Here is a 21,519-nt window from a genome sequence, read left to right on the forward strand (position 1 = left end):
AGACGGGCTCTTTGACACCATCCAGCGCTCCAAGAACCATTATCAGAAACGAGCCTATCAGTGCATTAAATGCATGGTGGCGCTCTTCACCAACTGCTCTGTGGCTTATCAGATCCTGCAGGTGAGGCCGGCACGATCCATGTGCATTTACAGTTTACAAGTATTCATTTAGCACGGGTCTGCAGCTCTGCTCCAACACACCTGCCTGTAATCGAGAAGCCCTGAACACCTTGATTAGCTGCTTCAGGTGTGTTTGATCTGAGAACGGCAGGATTAAATATGAAAACATATTAAATCCAGACTCAGAACTCATCTGTTTAGCTGTGCATTTACTGAATGAGCACTGTGCTGCGTCTGAACTGATTGCACTGTATTTTATGTATAATCATTTTCTATTCTTAACCGTTTTAATTTATTTTAAATCAATTTTTAAATCATTTTAAAAGTTTTTAAATTCCTTGTTTTATTGTTGTGATTATTTTTTTATGATTATTTTAATTCCTTTGATTAAATATACAATGAAATGTAAAAATAAAAAATAATTTATGCTTTTTTCATTTGTATATATTTTCCCACATTTATTTATTTTTCATTTATGTATTTTAGTATTTATTTCTGTTTATTTATTTCCACATTTATTTATTTGTACATTTATTTCTTTCTATATGTTTTCACATTTTTTATTTGAAAGTTTTTAGACACAAGAAATTACGGAAGAAAACCTGGATGGAGATCTACAAACATTCACTCTTACGTCTGCTGAAAACTGCTATATTAATGTTTCTATGCACATTGTGACGAATAACATTAATGGCATTAAATCTGAGAAATTAGAATAGGCCAGTAGTAGTCTGCATCCCTGAAAATGAATGTCTGTCGTTTAACATTTTTTATCGTAAACAGTTGGCAAATATTGCTGAATATTCTCGTCGTGTTTTGCTGCTTTAATCTTACTTCAGATCATATTTCAGTGCAGCTCAGCTTCTGTGATCAGAAAATCCCGCCGCCTTTGATTTGATTGGCTATTTCAAACATTTTGACATGGATGAGCACTTTTGAGCCGCTGCCCTGAGCCAGAGCGTGCTAAATTAATTACAATTGTCGACTCAAGTGGGCCGCGCGGGCCTTACTCTGACGTGAGCTTACTAGAATTCATCCTTTATATAGACTATATTTACTAGTGCTGTCAAACGATTAATCGCATCCAAAATAAACGTTTTGGTTTACATTATGTGTGTGTGCTGTGTATATTTATGTATATATCAATACACACACATGCATGTATATATTTAAGAAAAATGTTACGTTTATATATTAAATATATTTATATATGATATAAATATATACATGTAAATATTTTCAAAATATATGCTGCATGTGTGTGTATTGATATATACATAATAAATATACACAGCACACACATAATGTAAACCAAAACTTTTATTTTGGGTGCGATTAATCGTTTGACAGCACTAATATTTACACGCCGGGGAAACTCCCAGTGCTCCAGATGAAGCCAGATCTGCAAGAGCTTCACGTAGAGCTGGAAGGATCTTTCTGTGTTTGTGGGACAGTGAAGGTTCTTACGAGAAAGTCAACACTTACGTTTTTCTATCGTGTTGTAAATCGATTGCTGTAGTGATTGTTTTGGTGGTGTATGACAGAGTAACGGGGATCTGAAGAGGAAGTGGACGTGGGCCGTGGAGTGGCTGGGCGATGAGCTGGAGAGGAGGCCGTACACGGGAAACCCTCAGTACAGCTACAACAACTGGTCTCCGCCGGTCCAGAGCAACGAGACGTCCAACGGCTACTTCCTCGAGCGCTCCCACAGCGCACGCATGACGCTGGCCAAGGCCTGCGAGCTCTGTCCTGAAGAGGTGAGCATCCGGGTCAATAGGGATCTGACGATATTATCAATCTCACGATATCATCGTGGTCACATGACTTCATGTAGTTTTCAAAATATATTTAAACATCTTATTTTAACATAAAAGGTCTTTAAAGTGGGGCCATTATGCTTTGGCACAGTGTCTGTGAAACTAACTAAAACCGAAATCAAGTCTGTTTTCGCTGTGTTTCAAAGCGAAGCGCACACTTCGTTCAGACGATCAGCTCGTGATCCGGTGTTTTCCGCGTCTCAGAACGGCTCCGTTCACACTGAATGAATGCAGTCAACTCGTATAACATTTAACATTTTTATTATTATTATATTCTAATTTGTTTGGCTTCCTAAAACACCAGTGTGAATGTAATTTAGACTGAGACAGAATATCATAAATAAAAAGAGAGTCGAGTCCTCTTTAAAGTTCAGCTACAAGTTTTCTTAATTAAGATCATGGGTTGAGCTCTTAACTCTCAAAGTGCACTAGATTGAAGAATTTAACTTTTAAAATGTACAAAATTTTCATTTTTTAATTTTAATTTGTAAATATCGTATCGTGAACTTTATATTGAGATATTATTGTATCGTGAGATTTGATATCATTACATCCCTCTTAATCAATATAGAATTTTGGGGAGCTGGTCTATTTCTTGAATAATAGGTAATAATACAATAAGATTTTTAATAAGCATTAGGCTAGTAGTTTAGTTGCTAATATGCTGAGATATTGATGCTTAATGGCTAAAATGCTAACATCTACAGTGACTTGCATTCAAGGTGTACGTGTTATCAGTTCATGCGTTCCCTGGGAATCGCTCTACTAGATCAACACATGTTTGTTTGTTTAGGAGCCAGATGATCAGGAGGCACCTGATGAGCACGACTCGTCTCCGCCGGAGGACACGGCCCTCTATCCTCATTCTCCAGGGACGCAATATCAGCAGGTGACGTCCACACGCTAGTCCTTCATACACGAGCGATGACCGTCTCGTAGCGCAAAGTTACATGACTTTTTTTGATGCGCATGGTGGAATTTATTCAGTATCGTAGTTTATGCGCACTTTTTCTTATCGGATAAAAGGCTTATTCTACTCGATTGTGTGCATATGTTTTTTTACACGCATTTTTAGAGTTTATTGTTTCCATCCAGTGTTTTTTTTAATGCGCTATTCCAAAATGCACATAAAAATAGGTGGATGGAAGCATAGCTATTGTTAGATCATCATCAGCCTCTGTGACTCGTGCGGTGTTCCCGACTGAGCCTGGTTTCTCCCGAGGTGTTCTGTCACCGATGCAGTTCTGGTTCCTCTGGCTCGCTCAGTTGGGGACACTTCATTTCCAGCGATATCGTCGACTTGATCGCACAGATACTATTAGAACTGAGCTGAGCTGGACGATGACATCACTGAATTCAATGATAACTGTACTATTGTCCTTCTGCATTACTGACACACTATTTTCCTGTTTAATACTGTAAAGCTGCTTTGACTCGATCTGTGTTGTTAAAAGCGCTGTATAATTAAAGGTGGCTTGACTTGTGTTCCTTCTCTCTGCAGCCGAATAACCAGCCTCACGGGCAGCCCTACACCGGCCCGGCCGCCCAGCACATGAATAACCCACAGCGACCCCCGCAGAAGCCTCAAGACAGCTGGGAAGGAACCGACGAGGTCCCTCCAGTCCAGACTAAAGAGTAGCAGTCGCCCACACCTCGCCTCGTGACCGCATCCCGCTCGTTTCCAGGACCGAGACCAGGCCTGACCTCTCCTAACACTCTCTGCCACCCGACTCCTGCGGCGCCGACGGCCCTCTCCATACTCCATCTGTCTCTGGTGATGACCCTGGAGCGGACGCGGGTGTCCACACCGTTTGGTGCTCAGACGCAGACGTGCTACTCTCGGTGTGAACCGTCGCTGTAGCGGAGCGTGCAGGAATGTGATGGTGTATATAGTGTGCAAACATCTGGACCTTTGGACCCCCTCCAGCTCCATCATCATCATCTGAAAACACCACAGCAGCCGAATGAAGGGAAACCTGATTGTTGCTCGTATGCGTTTGCTGCGTCAGTGTGGACCGTTGCGACAAACGCTGCATCCTCGCGACTCTCCGTGGGGTTTCTGGGTCAACTCGGTGTCACTCTACTGATTTAGACGGCATTGAATTCTTTCTGATTTGTTTTGTTTTTCTGTTAGGAGTGTGATTGAACAGCACTGCAGCTGGCCTCACTTCGTCGTCCATCCGCTTCAGCCTCATTAATGTTGGTGTGACAAAGTGGCTGCAGATTGGCACATTTACTCCACAGACTACATTCTCTCTGGCGCTCGAGTCCACGTCTCATTTGTATTGTCAGCGGGCTGGAAAGTGTAATAACTCGTCTTGTTTTGCCACCATTGAATGGAATTTCAGTTGCCCTAGTTCTGAGTCTGGTTCTTGGCTCCTCCCACCTGCTCTGTCCCTGTCCAATGAAAATGCAGCCCCGGCCACACTGCTCTGTATCCGGGGAGATTTGCAGGGAGGTCATCAGGATGCATTCATCAGTTGTACTGGATTTATGAAGTGTGGCTGTTTTATCTAAATACCAAAATCCCTGCGAGGGGAAATTGAAGCCCACCATATTCTATTTTGCTGTTTTCTTTAATAGAGGTTATTTTGTTGAATTTGAGAAGAAAGAGTTTGAGTGTTTGAATGCAAAGGCCTTGTCCTTCTGTTGTTATTTTTAAGAGGATATTTACTGTACAGAGTTCTGTGAGCCCTGTTTTTGCCGACCGTGGTTTACGGTGTGAGGATGGATTCTGGAGCTGCTTTGTGAAGTTTTCACTTGAAGAAGTCTTTTTTTTCTCTCTTCTGCACAGACGTATAATAACAGAAGCATTGCACCACTAGAAACAATAAATTAAACATTTCAAAACAAGCTTGACTTTTTATTAGCTTTCCGATGGTTTCTATAAGAAGGTACATTTTGTAAATACCCGAGTCGCACAGACACGCTCGTGCTCGTTAAATCATTGCGTCCTGAGAGATTCGATTCAGTAGATGCCACGTGGATTTGCTGAAGTTCGTCTTGAAACATCTGCCAAAACCCATCCTAACACAGACTGAACGGCCCTGAACTGGGCAGTGAGCGGGTTAAACCGTCTTAACTAGCACTACAGGTCATCTTCTCTCAGGCCATCTGTTGAGAATACGTCCTCCTCTTTGACAGAGAGGATCTCACAAGCTTCGTTTTCTTTGTTCTTTTGCTCCATTTTTGTAAACGTCTCATCAGAATGACATTTGCCTTCTGCTTTGTTTTTGCTTTTTCGGGTTTAATTTTGTTTGAATTCTAAAGCTCTTTTTGTGAAATGTGCATGGATAAACAAGCACTGTACAAACCCAGCACACTGTAAAATTATACTTTAAAGGTAAAAAATAAATGGTATTTGAATTACGTGTCTGTCTACTACACTGACCCACATCTGCTCAAAACATCTTGCTCGTGGTTTAATGTGTGTGTAATGAAACACTGCATGTACTCTGACATTTCAATCATGACGCAGCACCATGTTTCTGACAGCATCAGATTTCGAAGGGTGTTTTGTGAAACGACTTCTCCATTAAACGACTGGACGACTCTTCCTTTTGAAACTTTTCCTCCGCTGTCACTTTCTGTCCAGGTTTGAGAGACAGACAGAGAAAGATGTGATGATCCTCGGATTCACTGCAAACACGACATAAACCTGAACACATTCAGGTCGGTTCTGCCCCGAGAAATCATCCAGCAGTGAATGTGCTGCAAACCATGATCAGATAATATCTGACCAGTCATAAGCAGCACAGCTACATCTGCAGCAATAGCCAACAATACACTGTATGGCTCAAAATTATTGACTTTTCTTTTATGAAAAAATCATTAGGATATTAAGTAAAGATCATGATCCATGAAGATATTTTGTACATTTCATACCCTAAATATATCAAAACTTCATTTTTGATTAGTAATATGCATTGCTAAGAACTTCATTTGAACAACTTTAAAGGAGATTTTCTCAATATTTAGATTTTTTTGCACCCTCAGATTCCAGATTTATAAATAGTTGTATCTCAGACAAATATTGTCCGATCCTAACAAACCATACATCAATGGAAATATTATTTATTCAGCTTTCAGATGATGTATAAATCTCAATTTCACAAAATGACTGGTTTGCACAAATGAGCTGTATTTCCAGGTGATCTGTGAGAACTTTTAGGAGATAAAATGCACCAGCATTAAATGACCGACAGATGACACGGATTCTGGGAGAAACTGTAAATGACCGATTCATCTCCGCTGTTGTAAACAGCTCCGTGTGGCGTAGCTCCTCGAAGTCTCGCGAGACTTCTGTCGTCCAATAAAGTGACGCGGTTTCCGCTGCGCTCTTATTTCACCTCAGATTGAGAAAGACGCGCAGCTCGAGTTCCGATTATCGTCGACGCGAAGGCTTCCTCAGACACACAGAAGAACATTAAAACACGAACACTTCATCCTAAAGCGACGCTTGCGCTTCGGAGGAACCCGTTTTTCTTTCCTTTATTCAGTTACACGTCTTACCGACCGGCGTCGAAGGGAACCGCGGGACACGAGCAAGAGCGACATACCGGCGAACAAAGAAATCTGTTTGTGCGCGACATCAACCCTCATCACCCGTTAGTTATGAGTCATGTGGCCGTCGAGAATGTGCACGGTCTAGACCAGCAGGTAAGCCGGGTGCGACAGCGGGGTTTTGGGGCTGTTTTCGGGGCGCGGAGGGAGCGGTGAAGCGGCGGTGCGTGTTTAAGATGGAGGCTGTGAGGAGCGGATGATGGCGGAGCTGCGGCGCGTCACACGCGGCTGCGTTCACGGGGCGCTTTAATAAACCGGCTTTGAGAGTTTACAAAGGTTTACATGTAAGTTAGAGATTTAAGTGTAGTTTATAAACGGCTGTACTTCATGGACACGCGACACAAATAAATACATCGCGATCGAGCTGGAAAACTTTCCGCTGGTGGATTCGTGGCCTGTTATTCCGCTGCTTCTGGCCCTTTGTCTGACCAGCGCTTTATTTCGCTGTATTTGCCTTTTATATTGTATATCTGCGGTCATTACAGCTCTTATTAGAAACTGGTTTTGTTTTTGTACGTTAGATGAACCCAAACAGACATGAATATCTCGATGTAAACACATCAAGAGCGTTTTAAATATCGTTTAATAAGTGGATAAATGTGACCCTAGAGCACAAAACCAGTCATAACAGTCAATTTTATGAAATTGAGATTTATACAACATCTGATAACTGAATAAATAAGCTTTCATTGCTGTATGGTTTGTTAGGATCGGTTAATATTTGTGAGATACAACTATTAGTAAAATCTGTAATCTGAGGGTGCAAAAAAATCTAAATATTGAGAAAATCGCCTTTTAAAGTTAAAATGAAGTTCTTAGCAATGCATATTACTAATCAAAAATGAAGTTTTGATATATTTATGGTAAAAAATTTACTAAATATCTTAATGGAACATGATCTTTATTTAATATCCTAATGATTTTTGGCATAAAAGAAAAATGTATAATTTTGAGCCATAGTGTATCGTTGGTTATTGCTACAGATATACCTGCTGCTTATGAGTCAGTTATGAGTGAATATGATCGCGGTGACACGCGTGTCGTAAATGTCGCGTGAGCTCGTTTAATTCCGTCGTTTTGGCTCCGGGTTTGATTTATGATTTTATTAGTATGTTGCAGTATTAATCGGGTCATCTGTGTGAGATGTAGTGGTCTAGGCATCTAGTCATCTTCTCAGCTGGATGTGTTCCTGAGGAGCGCAGAAGGCTTGAATGAAGTTGGTTCTGAGCTCGAGCGCCCTCCGGTGGAAGCCGTTACTTCCCCTCACACCGATCCCCGGTCAGCTGTTAAAGGTTTTTATTTTATTTTTAACTCTGTCGTTTCTCTTTCAGCTCGCTGCCCTAGACTTGAACTCTGCTGATGTTCAAGGAGTCACTGGAAGTGAGTATCTGTGTCTGAGACCAGTTCTGATCTTCAGTTTTGCTCTGGATGGAGTAGAGTTGTGTTTGTGATGCTAACCGTCTGTTCTTCACCAGGGCGTTACATTCCACCTCATCTAAGGAACAAAGAAGCTTCCAAAAATGGTACGTAACGTTACACTTTTCTTCCTGACACAGTGTTTGTGGCTCAGCATGTCTGCAGGACGTCCGTCAGTGGCCATGTTTCCATCCAAAGCGGCGAACTTAACGTATGCACATAAAACGAGTCAAAGAGAACAAAATCATCACTTCCTGATAAACTGGTGCTAAATATCACTTAGAAAACTAGAAGGCACTGAATATAATTTTTTATATATGATGAATTACTTGCGCATCGGAGCAGACGAAACACAATAAATGCTGTCACTGCTTTCGGAGGTGAACGCTGCTGTTGGGGAACACAGTCGTGTAAGAAAACCATTCAGAAATATTTTGATCGACCAGAACGCTTCAGATGCTGTGCAGGGAGAGCGGCGCTGGTTAGTCCGGTTATCCCGTCACATCATGCAAAGTCACGTGACTTTTTAAAAATAAAAAATTGATGCATATGGTGGAATTTATCCGGTAAATGTTTCCATCGTAGTTTATGCACGTTTCTTCTTATCAGAAAGTTTATTCTGTTCAATTGTGCGCATATGTTTTATGCACACTTTTAGAATTTATGTGCATCTTGGCGTTTCCGTCCAGCTTGGTTTTTTGTTGTTTAAATGCGATTATTCCAAAATGCGTGTAAAAGTAGGTGGATGGAAACACAGCTAGTGTGAGTCTCTGCTTGCTTCTGTCCACTTCCACTGGCATTTCTGGATCATTTTCTGCCCCCTCCATCTTTTGTCCAATGACACAAGTGATCAATATGCTGGCATGTAAACAAACAAAAAAAATCATGCGTCTGCAATTCAACCAGAGCTTGTCTGAACCGTATTGGCCGTGACACTCAGCAGTTTAGGTTTCCGTCGAGATGCTCCTTGTTTGGCCCAGCGTCCTCCTGACTATACGTTTTTTCTCTTAGCAGGAGCTTATTCCTCTGGTAGACAGAGCGGTTACTCAGTGGCACCAGGAAGGAGCTGTAAGTTTCTATTATGACAGCCTTTGGCTTCAGAGAGACTCTGAGGGGAAATCCTCAAATATGCGTGATTCCACGATTAACTCTCAGCTCACACTTGGAATCGTAGCAGCTTATTTCAGCCACATTTCTTTCCAATACAAGATTGCAAATGTCATCCGCAAGCTTTAAAGATCACTTTTGTTTAGAGACCCCACTCAGATGAGGGGGGGGGAATATTTAGAGTAGATACTCCCACATCTGCATTTACTTTAACTTTCTGCAATTTCATCGTAGTCGGTCAAGTCGAGGACTGGTTGCAGACTGCTTAACTAGGGCCGAGACGTGCGAGTCCATGCCTTGCTTGACTAACTAGCGTCCGCCCCAGAAAGCTCCGCTCCATCTACAGGCCGACTGAACGTTTCTAGCACACGTGTGTTAAATAACATCATTCTCTCGCTCTTTTGCAAAGATTCTCCCGGAGGATGGGATAACGGACGCAGCAATGGCTTCGTGAACGGCTACCATGATGGCCGTGACAACCGCGTGAACGGAGGCAACAGTTTCGGAGCCCGCGGCTCCATGCGCAACGACCGCGGAGGAAGAGGTGGCTTCAGAGGTAAAACCAGCGGTTCCTACAACCCCATCCAGCCAATGCAGAGCGCAGGCAGGTGTCTTCGACATGCGTCTGAGAGGGCTTGCTTTGCTGTTTCATTACAGGACTTGCATTGCTGCTTTTTGATGTGAATCGTTCTCTTTAATAGGATTTGGATATGAAAACAAAGAAGCCGGTGGCTGGAATGCCCCAAAAGACACTGCCTACAACAGCTTTGGCGGCCGCTCTGACCGGGGCAAATCCTCTTTCTTCAATGACCGCGGGTCTTCATCCAGGGGGAGGTGAGGCTTGCTTGCTTTTCCTTTTTTTGTTTTTTGCTTTGTCACTTTATAGAATGAACTAGAGCTGCACGCTTAATTGTTAAAATTTCGCAATCTCGATTCAAACACCCATGTGATCTCACTTCTCAATGACAACGATTCGTCCGTGTCTATTAAACCTTCCCGGAACATTCAAATCTGCTCTGACACCGAGCTGTTACCATGTAGGTAAGAAACCGCTTCACACACAGCTGGGTTTATTTATTTATTTATTTTCTCCAAACCACACATTTTCTTCTTTCTTACAATTAATTCATATCACAGAAATACTGGGATGGAAGTTTATGTATTTGGATATAAACGTTGATGTCTATGGTACAGGGTTTTTCCTGGGTCAAATAAGATCTTCGGTGGTGGCTGACGGTCATCCCCTCACACAGTAACAACTACCGTACCCACATGATCCGCGAGCACAATAACCATAACTAAAATAAATGCAAAGAAACATTTTGTGAATTATAATCATATCTATATTGAAAAAGCATTAAACTTGCTTTAAAAGTTTATATTTAACTAAGGTTGTAACGATATGACGGTTTATCACGGTTTGAACGTGCACCGTTATCATACCATAAACATTTGCATATCTACAGTTTATAAATTATGAGAGATCTCACCTGTACATATGCAACTTATTTCTGCTCGGCTGCTTCACTCTGCATTCACTTGGCTGCTTACACACGTACAGCGGAGACAGATTATATCTAATCTCCATCCCCGCAGAAGAAAAAGTCTGCAGTATGGGAATACTGTGGATGTAAAAAAAACGAACGCGGGGTTGTCCTTGAGGACGGATCCAATTTGCGAAAAATGTGGATTCTAAGTGGCTGCAAAAGCAGGCAATACATCCAGCGTGTTTGCTCATATTCACAGACGCCATCCCTCCGTGCAGAAGGTGTCGCATTAACGAGTTGTAAGTGAAGGCCGTATGATTTCCGTGAAGCAGAGGGAGTCCCGGTGCAGTCGTGAACATGGAATTTACATTATAACGAGGACGTCACGTGAAACGCACAATCTGATGGATGGATGAATCCGAAGTAGATGTGTCTGTGAAGTGCGAGAGACTGCTGTGCAAATCTGCTTGTTTCTGCATGTCTCTGAGCGGCACGGTTTATCTACTACACACTGAAGTACGCATGACACTAATGGTGTTTTCAGCGTCTACACAAACATGAACATCACCAGAGCTGCTCTGAGAGAAAAAACATTGTTTTAAACACTCTGAAACTCAAAGATCCGCTGCAACCCATCAAAAGACCCTGTGGTAGCGATCAAAATATAGCAAATCACCTTTTAAAAGTAATTTGCACTTCAAATGAACTCCAACTCATGATGGAAGTCTCTGTAAGTCCTGGAATCATCTGAAAGCGGTGTTGTGCTTGGCAGGTACGAGCGTGGCGGTTTTGGCGGCGGTGGGAACAGCCGATGGGTGGAGGACTCGAGAGACGATGAAGACTGGTCCAAGCCGTTACCTCCCAACGAGCGTGTGGAACAGTGAGTGTTGCCGTTTTGACATGACACTGCTTTCAGGTTCCTGTGAAGGTGTTCGTACTTTCATTACTTCAAATCTGATGTCAGTCGTTTAAGGATGTTACGATGTGGTGTCGTTCATGTGTGTTAATCTTGTAAATGCAGTCATTATGACCTGGAGTGGTGTTTGTCTGACACTTGTTGTTCCTGTTTACTTGCAGCGAGCTCTTCTCTGGAAGCAACACAGGGATTAACTTTGAGAAATATGATGACATTCCTGTTGAAGCCACAGGCCAGAACTGTCCACAACACATTGAGAGTGTGAGTCACCTGATCCAGATCGGCGTTGAATTGCTAATTAAGTATTTTTTTAATAAATTCTTCATCTTTGTGTGTTTTTGCAATAGTTCCATGATATAGATATGGGAGAGATCATTATGGGTAATATAAACCTGAGCCGCTACACACGACCCACTCCGGTCCAGAAGCACGCCATTCCCATCATCAAGTCTAAGAGAGACCTGATGGCGTGTGCACAGACAGGTGAGGTGTCCACTCAGTTGCTTGTGCTTTGTTTTTTGTGTGTGTGTGTGGTAAATGCTTGATTGACGTTGTCTTTGTTACTTTAACTAGGTTCTGGAAAGACTGCAGCCTTCCTGTTGCCAGTCCTGAGCCAGATATACACTGAAGGACCAGGAGAGGCGCTGCAGGCTGTGAAGAACAGTGCACAGGTAGCACTTCCTGTTTGCCTGTCGATAAACAACTGGCTCTCTACATTTGTTTTTCTTAACTGGGTGCATTCTTGTCTTTAGGAAAACGGGAAATATGGCCGACGTAAGCAGTATCCCATTTCACTGGTTTTAGCCCCAACAAGGGAGCTGGCTCTCCAGATCTATGATGAGGCCAGGAAGGTAATGAACAACAACCAGAACACTGGAACTTCCTGATTTCTGACGGCTGAAATGCATTTAAACGTTGATTTTAATATATATATTTTTTTTTTCTCCTCTGTGTGTGTGTGTAGTTTGCGTACCGCTCTCACGTGCGGCCCTGTGTGGTGTATGGAGGCGCTGATATCGGTCAGCAGATTCGTGAACTGGAGAGAGGCTGCCATCTGCTGGTGGCCACACCTGGGCGTCTGGTGGACATGATGGAGCGGGGCAAGATCGGTCTGGACTACTGCAAGTATGTTAAAGATCTGCTGCACTGTGTGCCTCTGTGGAACGTGGTGTCTGCTGTTGTATCGAAGTGTGATATGCATCTGATTCCGTTGCATGTCGGTTACTTTTAATGGTACCCAGTTTTAGGTCCAAGAATGCATGAGCTTTTCATGCGTCACTGCTTTGTCTTGACTGAGCTGTGTGTTTCTGGCGTTAGTTATCTGGTGCTGGATGAAGCAGACAGGATGTTGGACATGGGCTTCGAGCCACAGATTCGCCGGATCGTCGAGCAGGACACCATGCCGCCCAAAGGGCTTCGTCAGACCATGATGTTCAGTGCCACCTTCCCCAAAGAGATCCAGGTGAGTGTTTCAGCCTGAGAACGTCTTGTAATGTTATAGTCTTAAGATGCATCTGGCTTGTCCTGATTATTAGATTTGTCTGAGTTTTGGGGTTTAATGTTTCTTAGATCTTGGCTCGTGACTTCCTGGAGGAATATATCTTCTTGGCTGTGGGCAGGGTTGGTTCTACCTCAGAGAACATCACCCAGAAGGTGGTGTGGGTTGAAGAAAATGACAAGAGGTCCTTCCTGCTGGACTTGCTCAATGCCACAGGTACATATGCCTGTAAATGGCTTCTGAACACCTTCATCTGATTTCTGTCGTTGCGGTCATTTCAGTATGACCGTGATGGCAGATTGCTCTTCACGGGATGTCATGTTTGAGGAGATTAACTTAGCTTGTTTTGTGAGCGGACTAAACTAATCTTTAGGTAGAAGTCACTCTTTGAGGTGGAGTAAAATGGGAAAGGTGAATTTTGTTGTCACAGCGGTTCTCTAAACACCAGAAATATGAAATTGAGGTTCAGTGAGCTACAGATATAAAAAAATTATGAATTGCATGCATGCTCCACCAGCACCTGAACGCAGAGCTTCTTCTGAACCCATGTAAACCTTATCAAGACTGAAATTAATATGTTGAAGCTCATCATAAGGTCTGGTTTTATTCAGTCATTCCGAGTGAGGTTCAGGACAGTACGGGGGAGAACGTAGAAAAACCTGGTGAGTAGAGACGTTTATCTGTCCACTGGAAGTGGAACAAATGTAAGTCTCATCTCACGTCTTCATTTTGCTTGAACATTGTTTGTTTTCCAACCCCTCCCCTCCCATGTCAAATGAGCTCTAGTTCTCATGCTGTTAGGATCTTGACTATATATATATTTTTTTTTTTTTCCCTCCCTCTCTCTTTCTCTCTCCCTCCCTGATATTTCTTTGGAAGTAGTCATGCTCCTTTTCAGTGGTTCTTTCCTGCGGTTGGATCTGTGCATGAAGTGGCATGTAACCAATGCCATGTTGAATTGTAAATCCATAAGACTGCTGTAATTTGGTTGCAATCAGCCGGATAACACATGGTGTTAACGCAAAGTTCACTTCTATGAGATCCAAATGCTTGTCACTCCCTGTTTGTTGCCATTCATTAGCTTCTGCTTGTACTGAAGTGTGACGCAAGTTGTTGATGGTCTTCATTTCCTCCAACAGGTAAAGAGTCTTTGACTTTGGTGTTTGTTGAGACCAAGAAGGGAGCGGACGCTCTCGAGGACTTCCTCTACCGTGAAGGCTACGCCTGCACCAGTATTCATGGCGACCGATCCCAGAGAGACCGCGAGGAAGCGCTCCACCAGTTCCGCTCAGGGAGATGCCCCATCTTAGTGGCCACGGCTGTACGCCATCTTTCTTCCCGCTTTCGTTTGTTTAATCTGTGGTATGTTTTGGTGCAAGTCTCAAACTGTTTTGTCCCACAGGTGGCTGCTCGTGGTCTGGACATCTCCAACGTGAAACACGTCATTAACTTTGACCTGCCTAGTGACATCGAGGAGTACGTCCACCGCATCGGGCGCACTGGGCGCGTGGGCAACCTTGGTAATTACAGTGACCGTGCTGATGATTGCAGTAACCATAGCTATGTTTACATGGACACTTTTTGCTTCCATCGGAATGAATTCATTCTGATTGACGAATCCGAACGTAGGGTTTACATGAACGCTAAATAAAGTGATCGGGTTGCTGTGAGCGTTTATATCACAAGCTTCTGATTGGATTGAATCTTTTGACATGCGCACATTGCAGTTTCCCGCTGTTGTCGCATACGGTTTCAAAAAGCACACTTTATATTTACTACTTATCTATTTATTTGGGTCCTAATTAGGCGCCGACCAGCACATGAACCGTTGTCCTGTGCCCAAAACCCGTCGTCTGTGGATGAGTCTTTAAACAAGGACTGATGGGACATTGTGCTGCTCCACTTCACAGGCGCTGAGTGAAAGCAGAATTTTAGAGTGACTGGACACTCATTTATGACGCTTTACTCGCCAAAGAGCAGCTCGTTCTGCACGTCACTACGCCCCCCCCCCATCACTGCACATGCGCAGTATTTTCCAGTTTCAGCTTTCAATCTGATCAGATGTTTACGTGTCCTCTCGCTCAGATTACAAAAGGAATAGACCACCTCTTACAATTCGATTGACATGTTTACATGTGACTTATTTTCTCCTGATAGTGCTTCTAGTCCTATTACGATCGGATTATTAGAGTCCATGTAAACTAGGGGGACCATTTTTCCCAGACACGTCCTTGCCAGGGTTTTTGTTTACCTGTTTTAATCTTTGCTGAAGGTAATGATAAGTATTTTGACCAATAACATGCAGGCATTGTACATAATGGACCAATCATGGTGTGTGTGAGGTGGTGGGATCAAAGGTCAAAACGATGCAATTACACGTACATATTAGGTGTGTTCAACTTAAAAGCAGCGCGGCTCAGACCGATCGGTGCTTGACATCAAAGCACCTCGAGAGCGCTTTGAAAGCATAAGGAACCGTCTGTATGGCACTTTGATGTCATACACCGATCGGTCTGCACACGCAAACAAAGCCAAAACTTAAGATATTTTAGGCAATATAGAAATCCTGGCTAGGATGCGTTCAGGAAAAATGGCATGGATGGTCACTCTAATGTAAACGCAGCTATAGTTGACGTCTGCTGCGTCCCAAGTCTCAATTCAGTCGTTTTGTTGGGTTGTCACAGGTCTTGCCACATCATTCTTCAATGATAAGAATGGCAACATCACCAAGGACCTGCTGGACATCTTGGTCGAGGCCAAACAGGAAGTCCCGTCCTGGCTGGAGAGCCTGGCCTATGAGCACCAGCACAAGAGTAGCACCCGTGGGCGCTCCAAGAGGTGAAGCGCTTTCCCCAAGCTTTTACCTTTTACGATCGTCCCCTGGGCACCCTGTTAAAATGGTTTGGTGTTTTTCAGGTTTTCTGGAGGTTTTGGTGCCAGAGACTACCGTCAGACCAGTGGCGGCACCAGCAGCGGAGGCTTCGGGAGCCGCGGCGGCCGTAACCCCGGAGGTCACAGTGGAAACCGCGGATTTGGTGGTGGTAAGGGTCGGTTTCGCTCGGGAATGCCCTCATTGGGGGGAGAGGCCTTGGTGGCTCTTCTTGATTTGCTGCTTTCGAAGATATATTCCACTTTAGCTGCATGACAACCCAGTCCTTGAGTAACTTACCTGGTGTTTCTGGTCCTCAGGTGGCTTTGGTAACTTCTACAGCAGTGATGGCTATGGAGGAAACTATTCCCAGGTGGACTGGTGGGGAAACTAAGACTCCTTCCTTCACCTCTTCACTCCCCACGATGACAGTGGATCACCATGCCAAACTCACTGAATGGAAACCACATGTACCATAGCCAGACTATATACCCTGTGTAGCTTTGAAGAACTTTGCAGTACATTACCAGCTGTGATTCTCTGACCACATCCAGCGAGGCTTGAGCTCCGTGAGACACGGGGACGCCGGGATTTCTGGAGGTTCGACTGTAGCAGGACAAGGGGGGAACGGAGGCAGAAGTTTGCTTTAGATTCTTGGACTCTAGTTTTCCACTACATCTCATTTCTTTATACTAAATGAGAATCATTTGTTTGTTAATGTACTGTGCCTTTAAATTTAGACTTGCTGTGTTTTGTTTGTTTTCCGTTCTCCTTTTTAAATGTCTGGCTGACAGTTGTTTTCCCCTATTTTTTTTTTTTCCTTTTTGTTTTCTCCCCGCTCGAAAGATTTGTTTGGATGGTATAACAAAAGCTTGGATGTAATCAAACCTTGGCAAAGTCTGGGAAGGTCTGTCACAACCTCATTTTGAACTGAAATTTTGTATGGGGTCACCTGACCCCCCCTCTATTGGCTTGTACCCTCTTGTGTGGTAAAACTATCACGAGGGAGTTAAAAATATTCAATGTTGGAAGGAAAAGATCTCGCTCACTCTATCCTGGAGAGGCATCAATAAGAGACGGAAGTCTTCTGAGAAAAGAAACCAAGCCATTCCAGTATATTATCTTAAATTTCGATGTTGTGATGAACCGCGTCTGCCTCCCGCCGATCCGCTTCGCAACCGTACCGTAGAGGCAGCTAGTTCAGTACCACACGCTAGCTGCTTAACGGTGTTTAACTTTTACATTTTTCTCTTTTTTTTTTTTTTTTTTTTTTGGAACCGTCGTGGAGGTAGCAATTGGATTTATCTTTTTCTTCCTTCAAAATCCATTCTTGAGGTCGATTTAACGCTGGGCTTGTGGCAGCTTCCATAGTGGAGAGTTCGAATGGCTTCTCTAGGACCACGACGTCAGAGCGGACGGGCCCAGAAAGCCCAGCTCGTCTCTGAAGAAATCCGCATGCTAGTGTTCTTGTTTTTTGGTCAAGGAGATTTTCAAACCGATTTCTGCAGCAGGCTTTTACGTTCGTTACAAGAAACATTTGTTCACGTTTTGGTTTTTCTCTTTTTCAAGCTGCGTTGAATTCCGAAAGACATCCTCGGCTTTACTCTTGAGACACGGCTCCCTCGTGACCTCCGGATCTTAGGGAGGCCTGGGGTCAGTAGAATTCGTGTACATCACGGGAAACCGCACAAGACGAGCTGCAGGGGTGCGGTTTTGGTGTGAAACCAGACTCGTGCTGGTTGGTTTGTAGTGGAGGAGGTTTCCATGGCATCCTGGCCAAAGACAGGGTTCTTTCAAACTCCCGCGAGTGGGATGCGTTTAACTGAAGTGCAATAGATTTACTCTCAAGCGTGTTGTGCCTTTTGACATGAATTTGGGAAAAGGTGACCTGAAGCAGATGCGTTGACAGTATTGAGGTGACTTGAGAGCAGTGGTGCTACTTAGGCCCTTCTGTGTTACTTAGGCCCATCCAGTTTTACAAAAGTTGTTTTATTGCACATCTAGGGTTTTATATAAGTGTCTTTTGAGTGCGTGTCTTTAAGCTTCCAAATATTGTGTGTGAAGATTGTGAAAACGCAGCTTGTTTACAAAAGGGGAAGGGTTCTCCAATAGTTAACCAGGATTGATTTGGGACCAGGGGGATTAGCAGTGGGGAATTTAGCTATTTGCACAGATTACTAGATTCTACTTTTGCTGCTAGTTTGTGTAATTTATTAAGCATTTTTGAGAAATATTTATTTTTATAAGCCTAAAAGTGATAGTTTCAAGTAACTTGACCAAAAGACAGTACAAAAACACTGGCACTTGAATGTTGAATGTCACCCGTATGCGTGAAATTTATATTTTTCGGGGTAGTGTGAGCTTTTTAATGTTTAAGGTCATTTTGGACTCCGCCGAAATCCACATCTGTAATTGGTCAATCTGATTAAACGAATCGATCCAATCAGTCAAACTCTGAATTGGCAGCCAAAATTTGAACGATAAACAACCATGCCAAGGTTTGGAAAAAGTTACAGAAATATTTTTGTAAATGTGTATCAGTGCAAAGTGTTCAGATTCTCCAGTTCTTTTTTTTTTTGGTTTTTTTCCAATATTTATTTTTTTTCATTTGTACCCCCAGTGAATGTCTGGCACACGGCAATCTTAAGTAACAAAAACATGTGGTTATTCTCTATTGTTGCATTTGCATATTGGGCTATGGCGCTGGTGTTCTCTGACAGGTTTGGCTGAAATTTCAGTCTTAATTACAGAATCGGTTATGGGTGAAGTGTTGAAAGCATGAAGTGAGAGGCTTTTAAATGACCAAATCATGTGACAGAACATCACCGGAGCCCTTAGAGTTAGTGTATTTGCTTTATGTACTAGTTTAGAGGCTGTGCACTGCACGAAAAATAAAATGTGTGTTTATTGTATGATTTTACCAAATTAAAGTTGGAAATTGCAAATACAGAAACTGCTCTGGCATCTTTGCATCTTACGAGATTGAATCCTAAAACTCGCTATTATCTTCAGGGATAGTTCTGTCGACAAAGAACATTGTCGTTTACTTGCCTTCATGTTGTTCCGAAACTCTGACTTTCGTCTGTGGGACATGATGTTTGCTGGTAGACTGGTTTCAATGTAACTTTAACAGCGGAGAGAAACTAGCCTCTTTCTTGACCATCGGTTTTGGTTTTCTTGTCTTCCATTGAAACCGCACAGGAGGTGAGGGATCGGGCATCTCTTACTGTGTTTTTAGGGTGTCTGGGTTTTCACACCAGACACGGTGCTTCACTCATTTCCATTCATACTGTGCAAAGTTCCCCTGAATATGAAAGTTCATGTCTAGTGAACTCTGACCTGTGAACTTGACGTGTGACCAGTCGAAGACTCTTGACTAATTTCAAAGAACACAAACCTCACATTTACAGAAAGTTAAGTAGATGGTGTTTTTGCAGTTTGTGTTTTATTGAAAAAAAAGCTCTAATGGCGACACATCCAGTTAATAACGGTGTCAGAGGAAATTCTGCATGAGTCTGGCTGGTTCGGCTTTCTAATATTCTTACCCATTGATTTTTAAACTACATTTATTTCTGCTTTAACCCATTCCACACATGTCCCACATATTTGCCTGAATAATGGCCCAAATTGTTCTCACGCTTACAAAAAGTTGTCAGTACCGCAGTACGATCATAATATCAGACGGTAACCGCGCCGATGTTCAGTTAATTATAGCTAGCTGCTAATTCTGCTGAACTTTACAAAATCTGCGTGTCATAAACCCGGATTTCTTTTGATTAAAGGTGCTGCCATCTCATTGTTATTATTACATAGCTACATGTTTCTTTTGTGACGTTTAAATTTGTGTAATTTGATTTCTATAATATGTAAAGAAATACGCCTTACCTCCACAGGAAGAGGCGACAATTACGTCAGCGTCAAATACTGAACATGACATTTTGTCAGTAACTGCTCAGTTCTAATATTTTAAATCTCATTGATGTTTGTCAATATTTGAGCAACCATGTATGCTCGGTGTACTCTGTCGGCTGTTTAATTCTGTGAACGACGATGTCCGACTGGTGAATGATTCACTCGTTTGAGTCGGTTCGATTCAAACATTTGAATCGGTCAAACACCGTTTTTTCGAGATGGTCCTCACTGCAGAACACAAGATCCAGGGGGTGTGGTTAGATCTAGATCCAACTCCTCCCACCTTACATTTACCTAAACCCACCCGTCTCCATCCCCTGGATGTGGATCCATCCCCGCCCCCTGGATCTTTTGTTCTGCAGTGAGGGGCTACTGGGTTTTTCGGTTTGCGATTTTCATTTAAATCATTTACGCAGTTCACGCACACGGAGTCATTTGAAGCGGTAAAATAACACGAAATCAACACAAAAATGCTGGATAGAGGAACATTTACGTACAAAGCATTGGAAACCAGACTGAAGTGCGTCCCACCCGTGACTAAGATCAACACCAGGGGCCAGCTGCATAAACTTAGCCACCATGTTAAGACTGTGTCTTAAAGGGATACTCCACCCCAAAATGAAAATATTGTCATTAATCACTTACCCCCACATCGTTCCAAACCCGTAAAAGCTTCGCTCGTCTTCGGAACACAATTTAAGATATTTTAGATGAAAACCAGGAGGCTTGTGACTGTCCCACTGACTGCCAAACAATTAACTGTCGAGGTCCAGAAACGTATAAAAAACATCGTCAGTGATTCAACCGTAACATGAAGTGACGAGAATACTTTTTGCACAGAAAGAAAACAAAAATAACGACTTTATTCAACAATTCGGCACCATAATGCCATTTTGAAGAGAGTCGCTGCACGCAAAATGCGTTCGCTCTTCTGTCTCTGCTGTTTGCGTACTAATCAAAGCGTAAATCCACGTAGAAAACGTATCCTTGTCGCGGCTGACGCAGAAGAACGAACGCATTTTGCGTGCAGCGACTCTATTCAACAATTCGGCACCATAATGCCATTTTGAAGAAAGTCGTTATTTTGTTTTATTTCCGTGCAAAAAGTATTCTCGTCACTTCAATGTTACGGTTGAACCACTGACGATGTTTTTTATACTTTTCTGGACCTCGACAGTTAATTGTTTGGCAGTCGGTGGGACAGTCACAAGCCTCCTGGTTTTCATCTAAAATATCTTAAATTGTGTTCCGAAGACGAGCGAAGCTTTTACGGGTTTGGAACGATGTGGGGTAAGTGATTAATGACAACATTTTCATTTTTGGGTGGAGTATCCCTTTAAGAGCTAGTTTGACCAACTAGCAGTTGCCGAGGGGTAATCAGTCTTACTTTTCCAATACAAATAAGACCAATCTACCATTTCATAACCGAATTAAAAACGTTATGACCAGTCTTGAAGAAAAAAAATTAGGTGACTAACTTTTTAAGACTAATCTAAACAGTTTATGCAGCCGGCCCCTGCAGCGTATAAACAACTCGGGTAAAGACATCTTCAGAAACAGCATAATTACCGTGATAAAAACCATTGAATGTCTTTGGAAATGTACCACAGAGTATAGTGATCAACCATTTTAATGCCATTTGCTGAATTTGGTCTTGAGTATATCATTATACTCAGTAATGAATGATTCAGTAATGAATCATCGGTACCATGTTTGTGTTTATGGTATTCTTGGAACCACCTTATAAATACCATATTATAAACCATTATATAAATACCATGGTACATGATTTTGCTATCTATTGAGTAGCATGG

General features: G+C 42.8%; 2 protein-coding genes across 11 annotated transcripts in view; both read left to right on the plus strand.

The window, feature by feature from the left end:
* Window positions 1-5,306, plus strand: part of LOC131542043 (probable ubiquitin carboxyl-terminal hydrolase FAF-X) — a 46,132-nt gene extending 40,826 nt beyond the window's left edge. For all 5 annotated transcript variants that reach the window (XM_058778307.1, XM_058778310.1, XM_058778305.1 and 2 more), the window contains 4 exons: window positions 1-121; window positions 1,665-1,877; window positions 2,731-2,826; window positions 3,439-5,306. The exon at window positions 1-121 is cut by the window's left edge and continues 36 nt beyond it. In XM_058778307.1, the coding sequence (XP_058634290.1) occupies window positions 1-121; window positions 1,665-1,877; window positions 2,731-2,826; window positions 3,439-3,576 (568 nt within the window). In that variant the 3' untranslated portion in view covers window positions 3,577-5,306. The remainder of the gene's footprint in view (window positions 122-1,664; window positions 1,878-2,730; window positions 2,827-3,438) is intronic.
* Window positions 5,307-6,264: 958 nt separating this feature from the next.
* Window positions 6,265-18,746, plus strand: ddx3xb (DEAD-box helicase 3 X-linked b). Of its 6 annotated transcripts, none has more exons than XM_058778234.1 (19): window positions 6,266-6,596; window positions 7,832-7,880; window positions 7,976-8,023; window positions 9,433-9,627; window positions 9,725-9,857; window positions 11,283-11,390; window positions 11,588-11,687; window positions 11,774-11,909; window positions 12,000-12,097; window positions 12,179-12,277; window positions 12,391-12,551; window positions 12,744-12,888; window positions 12,996-13,140; window positions 13,536-13,586; window positions 14,064-14,245; window positions 14,327-14,444; window positions 15,609-15,762; window positions 15,841-15,971; window positions 16,114-18,746. In XM_058778234.1, the coding sequence occupies exons 1-19, from the start codon at window positions 6,552-6,554 to the stop codon at window positions 16,185-16,187; spliced, it is 2,172 nt and encodes a 723-aa protein (XP_058634217.1). In that variant the 5' UTR covers window positions 6,266-6,551; the 3' UTR covers window positions 16,188-18,746. The 6 variants fall into 6 exon arrangements, with proteins under 6 accessions (XP_058634220.1, XP_058634217.1, XP_058634221.1 ...); XM_058778235.1 differs by having other exon boundaries at window positions 6,268-6,596; window positions 15,841-15,965; XM_058778236.1 differs by having other exon boundaries at window positions 6,268-6,596; window positions 9,433-9,579.
* Window positions 18,747-21,519: the final 2,773 nt, after the last annotated feature.

Source organism: Onychostoma macrolepis, chromosome 06, assembly GCF_012432095.1.
Source record: "Onychostoma macrolepis isolate SWU-2019 chromosome 06, ASM1243209v1, whole genome shotgun sequence".
Taxonomy (NCBI): Eukaryota; Metazoa; Chordata; class Actinopteri; order Cypriniformes; family Cyprinidae; genus Onychostoma; species Onychostoma macrolepis.

Coding starts and splice junctions, on each gene's coding strand:
- ddx3xb (XM_058778234.1), top strand. CDS start 6,552: ATGAGTCATGTGGCCGTCGAGAATGTGCACGGTCTAGACCAGCAG. Junction 8,024..9,432: donor CAAAGAAGCTTCCAAAAATG/GTACGTAACGTT, acceptor TCTTTTGCAAAG/ATTCTCCCGGAGGATGGGAT. Junction 12,889..12,995: donor CCTTCCCCAAAGAGATCCAG/GTGAGTGTTTCA, acceptor AATGTTTCTTAG/ATCTTGGCTCGTGACTTCCT.